This window comes from Osmerus mordax, chromosome 4 (genome assembly GCF_038355195.1).
Source record: "Osmerus mordax isolate fOsmMor3 chromosome 4, fOsmMor3.pri, whole genome shotgun sequence".
Lineage (NCBI taxonomy): Eukaryota > Metazoa > Chordata > Actinopteri > Osmeriformes > Osmeridae > Osmerus > Osmerus mordax.
The window spans coordinates 18,923,509-18,943,359 of record NC_090053.1 but is presented as its reverse complement, the minus strand read 5'-3'; the positions used below and the strand labels follow the sequence as shown (position 1 = coordinate 18,943,359).

Here is a 19,851-nt window from a genome sequence, read left to right as displayed (position 1 = left end):
AAAAACAACTTTCGTTTCACGGATCGTTTAGCCTACAGTGTAGTCGCCAGATGGCGATATAAGTATTAATCCATGGTTTCTCTCTGACAACTTCCGGGTTCCCTTGTTTACAGAAGCTGCAGTTTGCAGGTTGATTTATGCCATGGTTGCTTGTTCAAACGTGTAAACCATATGCGTTAAATTGATAACAACAACAAAAAACTTATTGGATTGAATGCGTTAGAATACTTGGCAAAAGATGCTGTGGCGTTCTGCCATGTGTTTTTGTTATGGCACAGTAATGGACAAGCACCTCATGTAGCCCAAGCTACTTGGAAAAATAATTTCCCATTGTATTGGCTACTCCCAAATCACTGGGCAGGATCTCTTGGTAGGAGGACTATAATGAAGAAAAGAGGAAGGCGTGCGCGGCTGCCAGATGCGTCTTGCCAGACATCCCCGGCGCAAACTGTCGTTACGGTGGTCAAAAAACCTGGGCGGAGAGGGAGACCCAAGAATTCTCTTAGAGCTGCACAGTCATCGGTCTCTAGTGAAGGAGATCAGGGTAAAGGGGACGTGTCTGATTTACAATCAAACGCTTGGTTGGCTGCTAAGACAGAGACAAACGAGCAGCCGGTGAACCGACCCAAACCTACTGGTGAGTCAGTGTATGTATGTAATACAAAGACAGGTGTGCTCTGCACCAACAGCTATGGCATCCCCCCTGACGTTGGTGTTGGTTTGTAAATGGTGGGGGCATGTGCAAGCACCTTTAGTGGTCTACGTTAATATACACAAAAGCAGTTTTAAATAGAGATAGTCGTAATGCTCATATATACGAGTATTAAGAAAGAACACACCAGACACAACATAAACGGGCAGCAAAGCACATCTTTGACGCTGAAACCATGAATATCCTCAGTCGAATTGCCTATGTTGTGTGTCCTTGCAGGGGCAGGCCGAGTGTCTACCTCATTTTGTCGTCTTTGTCATGGGAAGTTCTCACCGCGGAGGCTGCGGCATGCCTTCGGCCGGTGGCCAGGGAGGTCCCTTCAGGAACCCGACCCCCAGACAGAGTTGGCTGGACAGTCTCCTCTGCTCTTCCACTCAGACTTCCAGCGTCTGGTGGGAGTTCCGTTGGTCCGCGATCCCCAGCTCCCACAGTTTGTGTGCAAGAACTGTCACACCAAGTTCTACAAGTGCCACAGGATCCTGCTCACCTTCCTGCAGAGGGTCAACCACCAGCCTGGGGTGGGGGAGGGTGCCAAAGACCGGTGAGGACGATCGTCTTTAGTTCCTTCCAGGACAGCAGGTGTAGCAGGCAGACGTTTGAGAGAACAGTAGGGTCAGGCGCCAGGTGCAATTTGAGATGTCATTCTCCTGGGTGTCCTTGGCCAAGCTCCGCTACGACACAGGACTGTTTTCAAACAAGAGCCTTAGAAACATGCCAACCTTGTTCTTCTGTTTCAGGAAGAATCAACATTGTTCTCAGTCGGAATCAGTGGACAACAGCATGACAGGTGAGTGGACGATGACACAGAGAAACACCATACAGGGCTGCCATCAAGACCGAAATAATCACACTTACCAAAACTCACCTACAGCAGACATGTTAACTTGGCAGCCATTCAACAAGGCAGTGTCCCATGTTAATCTCACTGCATGCAAAATCCAGCATGGAGACTTGAAGTTCTGCTGTCTGCTGTCCTCCGCTTCTCCCTCCAGCTCCCTCCATGCCCTCGGACCCCCAGTGTCTTCACGGCCTGGTGTCTTGGGCGCACCACCACGGCGAGGCCTGCAGTTCCTGCCCCAGCCTGAAGGAGGTGCTAGAGGGGCAGTGCTGGGGCTCTGTCAAGGCAGTCTGGGGCTGCGTGGACGGGCACAGCTTTGTGATGGACACCCAGACCGCCCAGCCCAGAGCCAACCCCGGACACACAGTGACCCGCGGAGGGGATTGTGGTGGGGGCTCATTACTGGACGGAGATTGTCATTGGAGAGGCGATGGAGCTCCTGAAGTGATCGCCTCCACCCTGACCCAACCCAGCCCTGCAGCCACCCCCCAGACCCAGAGCTCCATGCAGTTTGACACCACCACCACCAGAACGGATGGTGAGACAAGGAGAGAAAAAATCATGTCACCTCCAGTAACTACTCCTTCCTAAGCAGGGTGATGTAGGATGCCGTGTATTGCGTGTATTTTCTCCCGGATATTTAATACTATTCCATTCTGTCATTTCAATTTGTGTCAAGCATAGAATTGTTGTAATGCGTTGTTGGCTGTGTTCCCAGACTTCCTGGGTAGCGAGGAGACGCCGTCCCCTGTAGCCCCTCCTCTGGAGGACAGGACGGGTGACAGCGACTTCTCAGACAGGTGAGTCATCATCGGGTCAAGCTCAGTTTTGGTGCTCGGAAAATACTGATTAAAATCACAAACAAATTGGCTGATTCATTGTTTGTGTGTGTCCTCAGAGATGGGTCAAGCGATGAGTTTGAAGGTGACCGGAGGAAGGACGAGGATGTTGAGCTGTTTCAGCCATACCCAGAGAAGAGGTGAGTGGTGGTTCTGTGTCCTGGTTGGGGTGACAAGGGGGGGTCAGACTGTACTGTTTGGAACACCAGGAGATGGAGATGGTGAATGAAGAAGTGTGAGTGGTGCCTTGCAGAGTGGCCGCGCCCAGGAAGAAGAGAAGCGCAGCAAAGCCTCCGATGGAGCCGAAAGAGAAGAAGAAACCAGGTCCCAAGCCAGGCTGGAAGAAAAAGTTCAAGTTAGAGAGGTGACTCACTGCTCTACAAACTAAAGACTGACTAACTACTGACTCATTTGAGTACAGACTAACTGGAGTGCAAACTAACTACAGATTAATTAATCTTTTGTCATTTTTGTTGTCAATTTGATCAAACAGCCTTCACCAGGACGTAAAACAGGAAGTGTGAGGACATCCTGGTGATTGTGTCTGTGTCTTGTGTCTCCTTGGAGATTTGTCTTCTTCCATGACACCCGGATCGAAAGCATCAGCAGCCCCGGGGTCATGTGACCTCTGGCAGGGGGAAAATAACTGTCTGCCACTTCTGTCATTTCCAGAGAGGAGCTGCCCAACATCTACAAATGTCCATACCAAGGCTGCACAGCTGTGTATCGAGGAGCAGATGGGATGAAGGTGAGACACTCCAGATGTAACTAGACTATAACTTCCTGGCTGACCTCAAGGGACATAAAAAGATTGTCAGACACATCATACATTAGCCACCTGAGGCGGTGTAGCTGAAGAGTAGAATTGAATTGTGAATGGAAACGTCATGTTTACTAGATCATTCACCCCCTTGTAAATGTTCTATTTTTAAACTGTTGTAAGTATATGTTACATATTTCTTTTTAGACATGTGCTTCATGTTCACACGTTTACGTGCCGTCTGTGTTTGCAGAAGCACATCAAAGAGCACCATGAGGAGGTGAGGGAGCGGCCATGCCCCCACCCTGGCTGCAACAAGGTCTTCATGATCGATCGCTACCTTCAGAGACACGTCAAACTCATCCACACAGGTAGGACATAGCAAGCTCATCCACACAGGTAGGACATATCAAACTCATCCACACAGGTAGGACATATCAAGCTCATCCACACAGGTAGGACATATCAAGCTCATCCACACAGGTAGGACATGTCAAACTCATCCACACAGGTAGCACATATCAAACTCATCCACACAGGTAGGACATATCAAGCTCATCCACACAGGTAGGACATATCAAGCTCATCCACACAAGTAGGACATGTCAAACTCATCCACACAGGTAGGACATGTCAAACTCATCCACACAGGTAGGACATGTCAAACTCATCCACACAGGTAGGACATATCAAGCTCATCCACACAGGTAGGACATATCAAACTCATCCACACAGGTAGGACATATCAAACTCATCCACACAGGTAGGACATGTCAAACTCATCCACACAGGTAAGACATATCAAACTCATCCACACAGGTAAGACATATCAAACTCGTCCACACAGGTAAGACATATCAAACTCATCCACACAGGTAAGACATATCAAACTCATCCACGCAGGTAAGACATATCAAACTCATCCACACAGGTAAGACATATCAAACTCATCCACGCAGGTACCATAGACACACAGATGAAGTCTCTATTATCCGGTTAAATCTGGTCCCTTATCTGTTCCCAGAGGTGAGGAACTACATCTGTGACCAGTGTGGCCAGACCTTCAAGCAGAGGAAGCACCTGTCTGTCCACCAGATGCGCCACTCGGGAGCCAAGCCCCTACAGTAAGCCCAGGGGCACGGAAAGCTCAGAGCAAAGTTGTATTTTAACATCTGCCGTTATAGGTCATAGTTTTAGAAAGTAGTTAACCAGGATATTAATGTGTATTCCCCTCTCTCTCCCTCCAGGTGTGAGGTGTGTGGTTTCCAATGCCGCCAAAGGGCCTCCCTGAAATACCACATGACCAAACATAAGGCAGAGGCCGATCTGGACTTTGAGTGCGCCATGTGTGGGAAGCGCTTTGAGAAGGCCCACAACCTCAACGTCCACATGTCCATGGTGCACCCCCTTACCCAAGGAGGGAGCAGCACCTCCTCTCTCCCCCAGGACCCCCTTGTCCAGACCATCTCAGCCACAGGGGAACTAGTGGCCCAGTTTAATAACAGCTTGCACCCTCCACCTCAGAGCCTTGCCAAATGGCAATGACTCCCACGGACTCAGGGGGGTGGGGGTTGAAGCCAGAGGAGAAAGAGGAGGGGGATAGATTCAAGGACAGAGCTGTTGCCCTGGCATTCCAACAGATGTCTTAGTGTTGGTGGGGGAATCCACAGGGTGTACCTTGTAACACACTAGTGTATGAAATAAATGACCGAACAACAAACTAGTTGGGTTGCTAGGCAGGTTTTAGCAGAGAGCAGCATGGGACATTTAAGTTGATCAAGTACAATGAGGAGGTATTGACTTATGGCTTGTGTATGATCTGAGGCTGGAGGTTAGTATGGCTGCAGAAACGACTGAAAGCCAAGAAACACGTGATTCTTATTCCTGTGCTGTTGTAATATTTAGTAATGTTATAACAGCTCAAATCTCCACACCTGAAGCGCTTCTACTGCTTGTGGTCCACGAGATAATCCACAAAGACAGTTGTTATCTTTAGATTAGGTGTTTATTTTTATTTGATTAAGTTATTATAGTGCATTGTAAGTAATTCATTTCAACTTTACATTATATACCATCAGAAGGGCTAAAGGTGTTTGACAGGGACATTTTTTAAAGTCTTCTTGGATATACATATGCACCTGCGCATTTTAAAGTGGCCTAATATGTGTGTGTGAAGAAATAGTCCCAATGCTGAACAGCGGCTGTATTCCCAGTGCCACAACACAGCCCACTGACACACATGAACACAATAAAGAAGGAAATGCTGCAACTGTCAACCGCATAACATTTGACTGCGACATTGCAGTATGTTTTGTTATCTGTACATTCTTTATAAGAAAATATAATCATCTCCTGGTCCCCCAACTCCCATGTCGTCTGTGCTTTCGAGTTTGCCCGGCCGTCCAACAGTCACAGGAAGTAGAGGATGTCTACAGGAAGTCCATCTCCTGGCTGAGGTGGGCAGACAGAGCTCCTGCTACAGCTGGGTCCAGCTCAGAGCACAGGGCCTCCAGCTGACAGGCACACAGAGAGATATCCTTTAGACTACCATGACAATGCCCGGGTAAACACTGATCTTGCAGCCTTCCCACGGGTGAGTGTGTTACCTGGGTGAGTGTGTGTGTTACCTGGGTGAGTGTGTGTGTTACCTGGGTGAGTGTGTGTGTTACCTGGGTGAGTGTGTGTGTTACCTGGGTGAGTGTGTGTGTTACCTGGGTGAGTGTGTGTGTTACCTGGGTGAGCTGGCTGCTGGACAGGAAGGGGGCGGAGCCGACAGAGAGGGATCTCAGCAGGAAGCTCTGAGCTGAACCCAGAATCTGGGACAGGTCCATCTAGAGAGGTCGCACAGGAACACCCAGACACATGACAAATATACTTTTAAGGTTAGGCCTGGTTGGTAGGTAGGTCTTATCCCTAGAGTGCTGTTATTAACAATTATCTTACTTAGATGTTATGCTACAGTATGATATATGTATTGCTGAATGAGAGCTACATGACTGTTGCACTGGGTATAGTGTATGTTTCCACTTTGTTAAGTAATGACCTAACACTACCCTGATCTGTCACCTGATCAGTGGAGAGGTCAGCGATTGGTCGTGGCGTGCTTCCGTCCAGGAAGAGGTTGAGCAGGGAGACGTAGCAGAGGACGGCAGAATGGAGGAACCCTGGAGTTCTCCCTGTTCTGTCCTGGTCCTCTGGACTCAGCTGGAGAACCAGACTGCACACACACACACACATACATTTACATGACAGGCACAGTATGCAGTGCATCAGATATGCACTAGGTAAAATACTCCACAATTATAGAGTTTTATCCTTGTTTTCCATCTTGGTAATGTGTGGAGCTCTAGGTGAACTCTGAACTCTGACCTGTAAAAGGCCAGCGGCATCAGCCTGGTGTGCTCATCTGAGGTAACCATGGCTACAGACTGGTACAGGCCCTGGTCTGGAATGAGAAGATTGTTGTTGTTTTTAACATGATGTATCAGATGCACGTTATAACTCCCAGGTTGTTATATTTAGACTTGTGGGGTTAGAATGCTGTTGACCAATCAGGGCACATCTTGTAGAGTGGAGTAGTTGATACCTGGGCCAGGAGACTTGAAGAGCAGCAGCCAATCAGAGGAGGGGACAAGCAGGGACAGGATGTGAGGACACAGCTCCGCTCCTTTCTGGTGACCCTTCACCTCCTGCACATGTGGGCGTATGTCAGTCCATCTGTTTATTCTTTTCATTTACTGGTTATATTATAATCAGCTACTGCGATTAGGTTTGAGTAAATACATGTTTTTGTTTTTCATTGAAAAAGCTCCCATAACCTCCATTTACCACAGCAACCTATCTATGTGTGTGTATTCTGGGGTGGTGTTGTACCTGGGGTTGGAGAAGGGTGGTGAGGAGGTCTGTCACACAAAGGTACAGCAGGTACACCAGGACCTAGGGAGGTCAATGGACCGCATTTATATAGCGCTCTTCTGCCTTAGCGGCACTCAAAGTGCTTTACATCTTTTGCCTCTCACTCACACACTGACAGGCGGAGCTGCCATGCAAGGTGCTGGCCTGCCCATCAGGAGCTGCCATGCAAGGTGCTGGCCTGCCCATCAGGAGCTGCCATGCAAGGTGCTGACCTGCCCATCAGGAGCTGCCATGCAAGGTGCTGGCCTGCCCATCAGGAGCTGCCATGCAAGGTGCTGACCTGCCCATCAGGAGCTGCCATGCAAGGTGCTGGCCTGCCCATCAGGAGCTGCCATGCAAGGTGCTGACCTGCCCATCAGGAGCTGCCATGCAAGGTGCTGGCCTGCCCATCAGGAGCTGCCATGCAAGGTGCTGGCCTGCCCATCAGGAGCTGCCATGCAAGGTGCTGACCTGCCCATCAGGAGCTGCCATGCAAGGTGCTGGCCTGCCCATCAAGAGCTGCCATGCAAGGTGCTGGCCTGCCCATCTGGAGCTGCCATGCAACGTGCTGGCCTGCCCATCAGGAGCTGCCATGCAACGTGCTGGCCTGCCCATCAGGAGCTGCCATGCAAGGTGCTGGCCTGCCCATCAGGAGCTGCCATGCAAGGTGCTGGCCTGCCCATCAGGAGCTGCCATGCAAGGTGCTGGCCTGCCCATCAGGAGCAACGTGGGGTTCAGCGTCTGTTCAAGGACACTTTGACTCATGGCCAGAAGGAGTCGGGGATCAAACCACCAACCTTGCGATTAGTGTTTGACCCCCTCTACCCCCTGAGCTGCCGCCTACAGGAGAATCCACCCTATGATAGCTTGCTCAGGGTCGGAAGAGCCCCCTCAACCCCAGAGACATGAAACCTCACCTGCCTCTCCTTCACTTCACACAGCCAATCAACACTCGTCTGGATGCTCTGGCCCCGCCCTGTCCATGCAGAGTGCAGAGTGGCCGCCAGCAACAGGGGCGGGCCAGTTGGCACGGTGGCCACACCCTTCTCTAACCTGTAAATGTAAATGGAGCGTAGTTGTGATAACAGGATTCATCCGATGAGATTTGCGACCAAGGAATTCTCTGCCTTCCATTCCAAGAGCAGGTCCAGGAGGCCTGTTCCGCTCTGGAGCGCTCTGCTCTGCTGTGTGCGTCACCTGGGGGCCCAGAGGCAGCAGGTCTGCAGCAGCTGGAGCTGCTCTGGAAGATGATCTCCGTCGGACTGTCCCCGCCACACACACTCCAGCACCACGCGGAGACGGCCCCACCATCGCTGGCACACACACACACAGTACCTTGGTTAGATATAAAAGACAAACGCTCCAGCCCAGGTGATCTACTGCAGGTGTGGCATTGATACAGGCCACATGTTCAAGCTGTGGATGACAAAGGTATTTGGAGTTGTACCACAGCAGAGACCAGGAACAGGGGGCAGAGGAGGCTGATCTGAGACCAGGCCTGGTTCACCTCTCTGGAAGGATGCTCACACCTCATACTGGCACCCAGCACCCCCTGGGAGAGCCAGAGGAAGAGAGGAAGGAGGAGAAAAAGAGAAAGTGAGAAGATTTTCAGAGTTCTTGTATATTGACAGTGACTTTCACTGGTTGGTTTCACAAATATCTGGCCACAGGGGTCATACCTTTAAGAGGTGTGCTGTCAGGTGGTAGGGCAGTAAACCAGCCGGGGAACACACCTGCCTCTATGCACACACACACACACACACGCACACACACACAAGCACAGACGGAAAATACAGAATTTATCTTTTTGTCTCACCTGGTACAGGTTGACATGGTCTGTGAGGACAGTCTCACCTGGTACAGGTTGACATGCTCTGTGAGGACAGTCTCACATGGTACAGGTTGACATGCTCTGTGAGGACAGTCTCACCTGGTACAGGTTGACATGCTCTGTGAGGACAGTCTCACCTGGTACAGGTTGACATGCTCTGTGAGGACAGTCTCACATGGTACAGGTTGACATGCTCTGTGAGGACAGTATTACCTGGTACAGGTTGACATGGTCTATCAGAGCCTGACAGTCCAGAGTTGTCCTTCCTGCTTCAGTCCTCACTGTGACCAACATCACCGCGGGAAGGGACAGTAAAACCCTGACACACAAATGAAGCATGCATGAGCAGCCGTGTGAAACATGAACCCTGATGATCCAGTTAGACAGGAGAGGAGCCGGGTCCGAGGCTACCTGTTCCAGACATGTACAGTCTGCTGCAGGCTCAGCTGACTGCTTATTGGCTGGGGCGCAGGGGTCAAAGGGCATTTCTGAGACAGTACATCCAACAGGAAGTGACCTGTCTGAACCTTGGCACCCTGAGACTGACCGGTCAGCTCCATCTCATACACAACCTCCTACACACACACACACACACACAAATCCAAACATTAAACACACATCAAGACCATAAATAAGGTTGAATAAAGGCACGAGGAGAGCCAAAGCACCTGCAGTGTGCAGAGCAGGTCAGGGAGGCAGGTTCCTGTGGCGGGGGGCCCCTGAGCGTGGCCCCCCTGAGCGTGGCCCCCCTGAGCGTGGCCCCCCTGAGCGTGGCCCCCCTGAGCGTGGCCCCCCTGAGCGTGGCTCTGGAGGGAGCAGGTGTGCAGGTCCAGGATGGCGTTGAGGATGTCAGAGCAGAGCCTCCTCTGGTCTCCTCCACAGCCTCCCTGCTCCACAGGGCAGGGCAGGTACCGCTGCATACAGGCCCACTGATGGTACTCCTGCCTGTCGCACGCACACACACACACACACACACACAAAAACAATTACAACACACTCAGTCATGGAATGCGTGTGTGTGTGTTGTACATAGGAGACATAGTAGAATACCTATCTGGATCAGACAGAGCATCTTCACTCCTCTGCACCCTGAGCTCAGTGGCCAGCCACTCTGAGAAAGACACCTGGACAGAAACGGTGACACGTCAGAACAGTTCGGATGACTTCAGCTACGCTCTCCCAAAGCCTTTTCTGCAGTCGGACCTGGCACTGTGGGAGTTGTAGTGTGAGCCGGAATGCAGCGTGGCTCCACAGAGCCCGGACAGATGTCCTCCAGGGGGCGCTGTCGTCAGTCAGACTGCTCCACTGGCCCTGCTCCTGTCCCTCGGGCCACAGCCCCTCCACGCCTGTCCCCGGCCTCCCCGCCCCCGCCCCCCTGGCGGGGAGATCGTCCCGCGCCTCGGGCAGAAGTCTGGGGACCAGATACAGCAGCTGTAGAGAGAGAAACACACACAACACAGACACGACACCAACTTAATTACCAATGCAAAGACACGTTCAGTGTCACAGTGGGAGGACACTGGGACAGCTCCGTACCTTCCTGCACAGCCAGGCTGGAGTGTACTGCCGGGGGTCAGGCTGGGAGTCTCCTCTGCAGAGGCCGTAGCTCATGGCTGCCACACAGAAGCTGGGGACAGCCACCACCACAAAGACATAAGTCACCGACAACGTGGGGTCCCCCTCCACCAGTCAGAGAGGGCCGGCAGCCACCTTGAAAGTGAAACACTCAAACATGTAGAACGGGTGTTTCTGAGAGTGTTTTCTGTCTCACCGGACGCAGAAGAGCATGTCGGCGTGTGTGGTGCAGGACAGGGCGGAGCCGAGCGCCTCCGAGACTGGCACCGGGCCGGGCAGCACGGCCGGACACAGCTGGACCAGGGGGCAGTGGGACTGGCTTGCATGGAGGTGCGAAACAAAAGCCCCCAGGCCGAGAACATGAGCTGCACTCAACGAGGGACCCTATGGAGAGAGTTGGGAAAATACTGATGAGAGAGAGAGAGAGAGAGAGAGAGAGAGAGAGAGAGAGAGAGAGAGAGAGAGAGAGAGAGAGAGAGAGAGAGAGAGAGAGAGAGAGAGATGTGTACCTGGTTGGCCAGCAGGTCCCAGAGGCGGTGGAGCAGGGCGGAGAGCAGCTGGCTGTGCCCCAGCAGGGTGCTCACGAACTGGGACGCCCACGGGCTCTGCCTGGGGGGGTCAGAGAGAGCGGTAGTCTGCTGAGCGGAAACACACCGACAGACCGACGGAGGGTTCGAACAGGCCCTGGGGATGGGGGCGCCACGCGGCATGTTCCTGTCCTCACCTGTTTGGAGGGTGGAGCCTGCTGGCATCCAGAAGACACTGACAGAAGCTCCTCAGAACCAGGTTGACAACCTGTGAACACACGGCTGAGTTACCGCAGGGCAGGAAAGTGGTCAGGACAGGCCACATGACAGAAGGTGAGAGGTCAGCAGGGATTCCAGGAAAGGAGGCGGAGCCACACCACACTGTCCTACTTTGACGTGTAGTTCCGGAGGTGTGCGCGTGTCTGTGTAGAGCTTGACGGCGGTCTGGCCAATCAGGGTGTCCGTACGGCCCGGGTAGATAACACCCAGGGTGTGAGACATCCTGGCAAGCTGGGAGGACACCTCTGGGAGGAGAGAGCAAGAGGAGCAGGGTCGGTCACGTGTGTGCCTATGTGTGTGTGCACATGTGTACGTATGTGTCGCTGGTCAGCTGACCTCCATGATCCCCCTGCGTCACCAAGCCTCTGAACTCCTGCAGCTGAGACTTCAACACCTCCAGAGGGTCGTCGTCCTCCTGCACACACACTCCTCCTGACAGCACACACACGCAGTCGTCATCAGCCGGCACAAACACGCCTCCCATACCATCCCATTTAACAGGTAGCTGTCTGTAGGTGGGCCAGGGCTGCTATATAACCCTAGTTAAGATACCCACCATCTTGCTGCCTCTGTCTCTCTTGCTGACACGACTGGACATAGGAGGAGTACTGAGCAGGTGGAATCTTCTCTGCTCTACACCGCACACACACACACACACACACACACATCAGTGGTGCCTTCACCCCACACTGTGGCTGGATCACAATGTGGTTTGGTCAAACAGAGAGACGTGATAGCGGTGTTGCGACGTCGTGACGGCCGGAGGGAACTCACTTCCTCAGTGCTTCTATGAACCTCATCTGGGCGTCCGCCTTCACGGGCAGCTGAGAGAGGGGGAGAGAGAGATCATTCTAGCAACACTTGAGGGGTCTTTGTTCCAACCAAGCGGTCAGGGGAGAGCAGGGAACTCACCAGGCGGGGGGTCATGAGGGCTGGGAGGAATCGAGTCAGGAAGTAGGGCCTCCGGAAGATACTGGAGAACAGGGGGGGAGAGAAGGGAGAGTGATGAGAGGAGTGTCTAGGACTGGGGGCTGAACACACCCAGCTACAGTCCAGTACCTTGCTTCCATGACAGTGGCAGAGATCCTCCCGGTGCTCTCGTACAGAGACACCGCCTTCTCCGCATCCTGGCCAGCCTGGCACTGGGGCTGTGGACACACACCATAAACACACATAAGGGGGTCAGGTGGCTGAGCGGTTAGGGAGTCGGGCTATTAATCAGAAGGTTGTTGGTTCGATTCCCGGCCGTGCCAAATGACGTTGTGTCCTTGGGCAAGGCACTTCACCCTACTTCCCTCGGGGAGAATGTCCCTGTACTTACTGTAAGTCGCTCTGGATAAGAGCGTCTGCTAAATGACTAAATGTAATGTAAATGTAAAGACAGTCACATGTCCGCACACACATACATTATGTTACAGCTAGGAGGCAGTGTTACAGCTAGGAGGCAGTGTTACAGCTAGGAGACAGAGTTACAGCTAGGAGACAGAGTTACAGCTAGGAGACAGAGTTACAGCTAGGAGACAGTGTTACAGCTAGGAGACAGTGTTACAGCTAGTAGACAGTGTTACAGCTAGGAGACAGAGTTACAGCTAGGAGACAGTGTTACAGCTAGGAGACAGAGTTACAGCTAGGAGACAGTGTTACAGCTAGGAGGCAGTGTTACAGCTAGGAGACAGAGTTACAGCTAGGAGGCAGTGTTACAGCTAGGAGGCAGTGTTACAGCTAGGAGACAGAGTTACAGCTAGGAGTTCAGAGTTACCACCTGAACTGGTGCTGCTGCCCCTGAGACATCTTCATAAAGACCCATGTCTTCCAGCGAGACCTGCAAACACGTGCAAACAGCCCCCCAGACGCACGCACATCCATACGTACACACACACACCCAGGGCAAAGTGTGTTAATTTACATTTACATTTACATTTACTGTTAATGACTTAACAGAAGAGAACTACTCCCACAGGCCCCTCCAGACATGTTGTGGGATGTTGTGGTACCTTAAGGTCGGCCAGTCTGGTCTTGGCCAGAGAGACATACTCCTTGAGCAGGCTGCGATGCTTTACTGCTACGTAGGGGGGGTGGAGGAGGTGGACCTGGGGAAGACCAGGACAACCATGACCACAGGGAATAAGGAGACCACCTGTCATCCAGTCATCCGCGCCTGTAGTGAGAGGTTACCTTCAGGTACTGTGGAGGGTCAAAGGGCACCAGGTCCGACAAGAACTTGAGCAGGAACACCAGGGACTTTTTACTGTTGCTGTGGCAACTGTTCGCCCCCCCAAACGACATCTGGAGAGACAGGAAGGAAGGCCGGTCAGGGAGGAGACCTCGCTTATAGAAACGTGTCTCTAGAAGCGTTCTATGTCTCCGAGCATAGCGAGGGCCTAGCCAGCTGACTCACCTTGAACCAGTGGCTGTAAGAAGGGAAGAGGGCCGGGCCCTCTAGCGCCCCCTGGCGGGCCAGCAGGAAGGCAGTGATCATGCTCTCCAGGTTGTACCCCTCAAACGCTGACTTTAACAGTTTGGACAGCAGCTCTGGGGGAGCACAGGAGGACATCTGTCTGTGTACCTGTCCATGACAGAGTGTGTGTGTGTGTGAGGGTGTGTGTGTGTGTGTACCTTGGAGGCTGGACTGGGTGTCTGGGTTAAAGACCAGCAGAGTGGACAGGAAGCAGAGCACATGCTGCCAGTTGACTTCCTGGGTCTCTAGCACCTGCTGGAGGTGAGAGAGCAGCTCATCCACTCTGAAAATCACCACCAGCTACACACACACACACACACACACACACACAGTTATATTCAGCTACAGAAAAACTGTTATTATAAAAAAATAAGTTGACTGGTTTTACAGCTGAATACACCAAGTAAAAGGAACAGGTCTCATAAATCAACACCAGGGAAAACAATAACAGGTGAACACTTGAGCGCTCAAACAGCCTGACACTGTCTCGAAGAAAAGTCCTGAGGACATAAATAAAACAGGCTAAGCCAGTCACACTCTGATGTGGTATTCAGAGGTTGACCTATACCTAGAACAGGAAGACATAGAGAGAAACAGAGAGGGAAAAAGCTACGCTGGAGAGAGAGCGAGAGGAGCGTAGAACCTTCTGGAACAGCGCGGTGAGTAAGCGGCTGCTGCAAGAGAAGCTCCAGCCACTCTGCATGGATACGGCGTCTGACACTGCGGGGGAGACAAGAGGCACAGACGACTCAGACATCGCGTTCACAGTGTTGCCGCTGACCGCTCAGGCTGTGTCTAGCTGGAGTACCGGTGTGTACCTGTGAGGCGGGGCCTGTAGGTGAGCGTGTGTGTGAGAGTGTGTGTGAAGAAACGGCGAAGTGCGTCCGGTGATACCGACTCTCCGCACAAGGTCGCATCGAACAGCTGAACCCTGAGAGAAGGAGAGAGGGAGACAGGGAGAGAGGGGAGACACAGAATGACAGACGTATAGAATCAGAGGTCGAATCAGACAGTGTGGATGTATTCATCCATCAACTACATTAGCTTTCTTATATTCTTCTCTGCCTTGAGTTCTCGCCGATTCCCGACACCCCAAGTCATCCCTGTGGGTAGCAACAGGAGCAGAGACATTCTACAGTTCTACAGTCCAGCGTTCTAATGACAAGACCCTGCAGGACTGCCCTGCTCACCAGAGCTCAGCTGCTGTGTCCCTGTGCTGTCGTCCTGAGGCATCCAGCACCCCTGGAACACAAGGAAACACGGGTGTGTCCACACACACACAGACATGGAGGATACCTTTGATCCAGTCGGATGAGTTGACGGGTATTCGATTTTGATTCCAAATAAACAGGAGTACAGGTCTGGGTCTAGGTCTGTCTTCAGGTCTGAGTCTGGGTCTAGGTCTGGCTTCAGGTCTGAGTCTGGGTCTAGGTCTGTCTTCAGGTCTGAGTCTGGGTCTAGGTCTGGCTTCAGGTCTGAGTCTAGGTCTGTCTTCAGGTCTGAGTCTGGGTCTAGGTCTGGCTTCAGGTCTGAGTCTGGGTCTAGGTCTGGCTTCAGGTCTGAGTCTAGGTCTGTCTTCAGGTCTGAGTCTGGGTCTAGGTCTGTCTTCAGGTCTGAGTCTGGGTCTAGGTCTGTCTTCAGGTCTGAGTCTGGGTCTAGGTCTGGCTTCAGGTCTGGGTCTAGGTCTGTCTTCAGGTCTGAGTCTGGGTCTAGGTCTGGCTTCAGGTCTGGGTCTAGGTCTGTCTTCAGGTCTGAGTCTGGGTCTAGGTCTGGCTTCAGGTCTGATTCTGGGTCCAGGTCTGGTTTCAGGGTCCGGAGGTGGGGGACTCACAGCAGAGCTGCTGTTCCAGGAGAGAGCTACAGAGCTGGGGGAGGTTCCCGTCCTGCGCTGCTGGTCCTGGGTCTCTGTCCTGCGCTGCTGGGTCCTGGGTCTCTCGGAACCCCGCCTTCACCAGAACCATCACCACCACTGAAACACCAGCACCCTCTCAGCACAACAGAAACACCAGCACCCTCTCAACACAACAGAAACACCAGCACCCTCTCAGCACAACAGAAACACCAGCACCCTCTCAACACAACAGAAACACCAGCACCCTCTCAGCACAACAGAAACACCAGCACCCTCTCAACACAACAGAAACACCAGCACCCTCTCAGCACAACAGAAACACCAGCACCCTCTCAGCACAACAGAAACACCAGCACCCTCTCAACACAACAGAAACACCAGCACCCTCTCAGCACAACAGAAACACCAGCACCCTCTCAACACAACAGAAACACCAGCACCCTCTCAGCACAACAGCAACACCAGCACCCTCTCAGCACAACAGAAACACCAGCACCCTCTCAGCACAACAGAAACACCAGCACCCTCTCAACACAACAGAAACACCAGCACCCTATCAGCACAACAGAAACACCAGCACCCTCTCAGCACAACAGAAACACCAGCACCCTCTCAACACAACAGAAACACCAGCACCCTCTCAACACAACAGAAACACCAGCACCCTCTCAACACAACAGAAACACCAGCACCCTCTCAGCACAACAGAAACACCAGCACCCTCTCAGCACAACAGAAACACCAGCACCCTCTCAGCACAACAGAAACACCAGCACCCTCTCAGCACAACAGACACACCAGCACCCTCTCAACACAACAGAAACACCAGCACCCTCTCAGCACAACTGAAACACCAGCACCCTCTCAGCACAACAGAAACACCAGCAACCTCTCAGCACAACAGAAACACCAGCACCCTCTCAGCACAACAGAAACACCAGCACCCTCTCAGCACAACAGAAACACCAGCACCCTCTCAGCACAACAGAAACACCAGCACCCTCTCAACACAACAGAAACACCAGCACCCTCTCACCACCACTGAAACACCAGCACCCTCTCAACACAACAGAAACACCAGCACCCTCTCAGCACAACAGAAACACTACACGTGGCATGTAAATATATACATTGTTGAGGCCGGTCAATGTCAACGTTCCCGTTCAAGCGAACTTAGCGAAGACGATCTTACGGGTGAGAACCTTGTGGCGGACTTCCTCCTCTTCGTCCTCTTCCTCTGCAGAGCCTGTCCCTCCACACACAGCCCTTAGCTCCGCCCCCAGCCAGGAACACACTGCTCGCTCACTACAGGAGAATATAAATCATATCATATATACTACAACTACTACTAGTAGTATCTTCATTAAAATCATAAATCATATTTGAACATGTTGGTATACCTCTCTAGGATGGACTCCAGAGTTAGGATGTTGAGAACGTGGAGATGGTACACCACCTCTAAGTGGACCTGCTCCTACACCAACACAAACGCAGCGCACATGAGTCTCACATGACAACATGGCTGTGCGAGGTCACTCAGACCACTGTCCTAAAGCCCTCGCTCACCTGGTCTCTCCAGTATTCCCGCCAGAAGAGCCGGGAGCAGAAGGCTCCGAGAGAGAGCAGCTGCTGGGTGGAGTGGAGCAGCGCACACAGTTGCCGCTGGAGACAAGAAGGCAGAGGGGGCAGGTGCACAACTTTAAATACCCCTTTCTCTTCACGGGAAGGCCTACTGTTTCCACGAGGGGAACCCCAGGCACTCACCCTCTGAGTGGTGTTAAGCAGAGCATGCTTTTTCTCCCCCTCCAGGGTGCTGGAGGTCAGTTGCTGTACTCTATCCAGCACCATCCTCACTGACAGGACAGCGACTGGTACGCCTAGCTCCGCAGCCTGACGACGCAGCTCACTGACTAGCAACACATACACACATACATTGATACAAGCACACAAACATACACTCGAGCACATACTCATGGGATAACCATTTCGAGCACTCACTCCATGTGCATTCAAAGTATTATGATACATCTGGTAGGTCTACTCATCTAACCAGGGATGTTTATAGGTGACATACCCAGCAATGAACCCCCAATGTGGGGTGTGGGACTGTCACTGACAGACTCCTTCCTTCCCATTGTCTCCTTGTCCATCACATTGCATGGCTTAGGGTTCTAGAGAGAAAAGTGCAGTTACTGTAATGCACAGCAAGCCCAACGGGACGAGTGTGAACCTCTGACTCCCTGCCTGGGCTGAACGATACAGAGAGAGATGGATAGAGACGGTGATCACTCACCCCCACCTCCAGGAGCAGGTTTGGGAGATTCTGGTGTTGGTTCAGCAGCTGGACTGCTGCCTTTTGAAGCTGTTGCGCGTCCTCCTGTCGTTGCTTCTTAGCAACACGGCCAGCTATGAGAGGAAGCACACAAAACGTCTTCATACACACTACACTCGCTCTTAGTACTGTAACTTGACTGGGTCACAGTCAATGGACTGGGTCGGGATGAGAAAATGTTGTGTAGGAAAACAGATAATGACGGTGTCTTATCACATCATTGATCTGAATAAATTATATTTAAATTACACTGACTCCGTGTATTGTAGGTACTGTATGTATTATAGTAAGCGAACTAAGTTACTAAGTATTTAGCTAGCTACAGTACTGGTAGGTGGAAAAAAACTTATACAGAATGTCAACTTACAAAGGAGGGACGAAAGTGTCCTTTTCTGAGTAAAACATTGACTTGAAGCAGTTAGCGACATGATACTGTTACGTATGATACGGGCATGTTATTGTACAGGCTTAAAATTGGTTGGTAAAATGTTTTCGCTAGGGGACGTTTACACAAATAAAATCTAGATAGTCGTAGTAGAGCCAAATGTAAACTTGCTTGCAGCTTTCACGCGCTCTTGTTTCTGATTTGTCAACTTTGCTTGTTGGATCAATTCACTTAACCGGCCAAACAAAACTGAACCCTGAGTTGTATTTAGTCTGCCAATAATAGGTCTGTTCTCTGCACATCTTTTGCAAATGGTAAATCTATGTCATCTTGCTTACTCAAATAATAAACTATACATATATAACTCTTTATGAAGATAAAAACTGTTTGTTTACATGGGGTTGGACGTTACGTAGGTTTGGCAAGACATTGTGGTTGTTGGTTATTTACCGAGCTGAAGTTAGTTTCATATTCGACATTCGACATCCGTCTCACTTTCGGAAGACGCTACTTTGCAGCGTCGCGTTAGGGACCGGGTGAAAACTACCCATACACGTTAGAAAAAGTATGACTTTTATAATATTTTTATTAATATAAAACCTCAAACGGACACCAGAGTATTATAACAATGTCGGGTATACTTCCACAGCCTTTACTTTTTTAATTAAGTTTCAAACAAAATTATAGAAAATAACTAATCTCTGAAAATATCTTAATCCTCGCTAATCTTAATAACCTTTTCAAAATTGTACTGAAAAATCTCAGATATAAACCAGATTATTCTAATAATCTGTGACCAACTTCCACACCCTTTACATTTTCAATTAAGTTTCAAACAAAATGATAGAAAATTGCTGATCTCTGAAAATAGCATGAAATCCTCACCGATCTTAATAACTTTTTCAAAATTATGTCAGAAAATCTCAGATATACACCTGATTATTCTAATAAAGTCTGTCTTACTTCCACACCCTTTACCTTTTCAATTAAGTTTCAAACAAAATGATAGAAAATTGCTCATCTCTGAATATACCATGAAATTTTCACTAATCCTAATAATTTTTTCAAAATTGTACTGAAAAATCTCAGATATACACCAGATTATTCTAATAGTGTCTGACCTACTTCCACACCCTTTACCTTCTCAATTACGTTTTTAAAAAAATAATAGAAAATTGCTAATCTCTGAAAATAGCATGAAATTCTCGCTAATCTTAATAACTTTTTCAAAATGGTGTCAAAAAATCCCCAAGTGTACTTTGGTATCCTATGACGGACCACACAGAGTTCCTGGTCCCTTCCTGTCCATCTCTCTGGCTGTCCTGTGATGCATATGGTGGAAAACATATTGGTGTGCAAATACACATTGGTTATCCTGTCACAATCAAACCAAAGACGAGCTCCTGGTTAACCTGCAGCTGTGTGGCCATTGGTCATAATTTAGTTTAGCACAGCTTTATTGCTGTTTTCAGAGATTATAGCGATTATAGCAATTTCTTTCTTTTAAAAAAATGATTGAAAAAGTAAAGGGTGTGGAAGTAGACCAGATATTTACAGAATAATTTGGTG

The 19,851-nt window shown here is 50.6% G+C and overlaps 2 protein-coding genes across 4 annotated transcripts; one reads left to right on the top strand and one right to left on the bottom strand.

Moving 5' to 3' along the window:
• The first annotated feature begins 119 nt into the window (after window positions 1-119).
• znf276 (zinc finger protein 276) lies at window positions 120-5,163 on the top strand. The gene is made up of 11 exons (XM_067234569.1): window positions 120-637; window positions 932-1,253; window positions 1,450-1,499; window positions 1,705-2,088; window positions 2,269-2,350; window positions 2,449-2,529; window positions 2,643-2,753; window positions 3,062-3,137; window positions 3,403-3,520; window positions 4,174-4,273; window positions 4,397-5,163. The coding sequence occupies exons 1-11, from the start codon at window positions 385-387 to the stop codon at window positions 4,692-4,694; spliced, it is 1,875 nt and encodes a 624-aa protein (XP_067090670.1). The 5' UTR covers window positions 120-384; the 3' UTR covers window positions 4,695-5,163.
• Window positions 5,164-5,503: 340 nt separating this feature from the next.
• On the bottom strand, window positions 5,504-18,444 carry LOC136941911 (Fanconi anemia group A protein). 3 transcript variants are annotated; one of them, XM_067234565.1, is made up of 42 exons: window positions 18,265-18,444; window positions 17,859-17,971; window positions 17,640-17,736; window positions 17,330-17,475; window positions 17,132-17,227; window positions 16,966-17,039; window positions 16,758-16,870; window positions 15,545-15,682; window positions 14,904-14,955; window positions 14,532-14,644; window positions 14,357-14,433; window positions 13,872-14,013; window positions 13,654-13,787; window positions 13,431-13,541; window positions 13,250-13,345; window positions 13,018-13,077; window positions 12,315-12,403; window positions 12,168-12,228; window positions 12,030-12,079; window positions 11,812-11,888; window positions 11,592-11,687; window positions 11,367-11,500; window positions 11,174-11,244; window positions 10,959-11,058; window positions 10,646-10,833; window positions 10,411-10,501; window positions 10,078-10,305; window positions 9,925-9,998; window positions 9,678-9,819; window positions 9,543-9,590; window positions 9,286-9,449; window positions 9,088-9,193; window positions 8,723-8,782; window positions 8,491-8,595; window positions 8,241-8,356; window positions 7,961-8,096; window positions 7,023-7,085; window positions 6,736-6,838; window positions 6,519-6,594; window positions 6,216-6,366; window positions 5,882-5,980; window positions 5,504-5,662 (listed from the first exon to the last, which is right to left on the bottom strand). In XM_067234565.1, the coding sequence occupies exons 1-42, from the start codon at window positions 18,323-18,325 to the stop codon at window positions 5,579-5,581; spliced, it is 4,335 nt and encodes a 1,444-aa protein (XP_067090666.1). In that variant the 5' UTR covers window positions 18,326-18,444; the 3' UTR covers window positions 5,504-5,578. The 3 variants fall into 3 exon arrangements, with proteins under 3 accessions (XP_067090666.1, XP_067090667.1, XP_067090669.1); XM_067234566.1 differs by having other exon boundaries at window positions 13,872-13,965; XM_067234568.1 differs by lacking the exons at window positions 9,088-9,193; window positions 9,286-9,449.
• Between the last annotated feature and the right edge of the window lie 1,407 nt (window positions 18,445-19,851).

Excerpts from the sequence above, each read along its gene's own strand:
- LOC136941911 (XM_067234565.1), bottom strand. The coding sequence starts at position 18,325 with ATGTCGCTAACTGCTTCAAGTCAATGTTTTACTCAGAAAAGGACACTT. Across the intron at positions 17,040-17,131 it reads GGGAATACTGGAGAGACCAG|GAGCAGGTCCACTTAGAGGT; the intron begins GTGAGCGAGGGC and ends GTGTTGGTGTAG. Across the intron at positions 16,871-16,965 it reads CTGGAGTCCATCCTAGAGAG|TGAGCGAGCAGTGTGTTCCT; the intron begins GTATACCAACAT and ends ATTCTCCTGTAG.
- znf276 (XM_067234569.1), top strand. The coding sequence starts at position 385 with ATGAAGAAAAGAGGAAGGCGTGCGCGGCTGCCAGATGCGTCTTGCCAG. Across the intron at positions 638-931 it reads GAACCGACCCAAACCTACTG|GGGCAGGCCGAGTGTCTACC; the intron begins GTGAGTCAGTGT and ends GTGTCCTTGCAG. Across the intron at positions 2,089-2,268 it reads CACCACCACCAGAACGGATG|ACTTCCTGGGTAGCGAGGAG; the intron begins GTGAGACAAGGA and ends CTGTGTTCCCAG.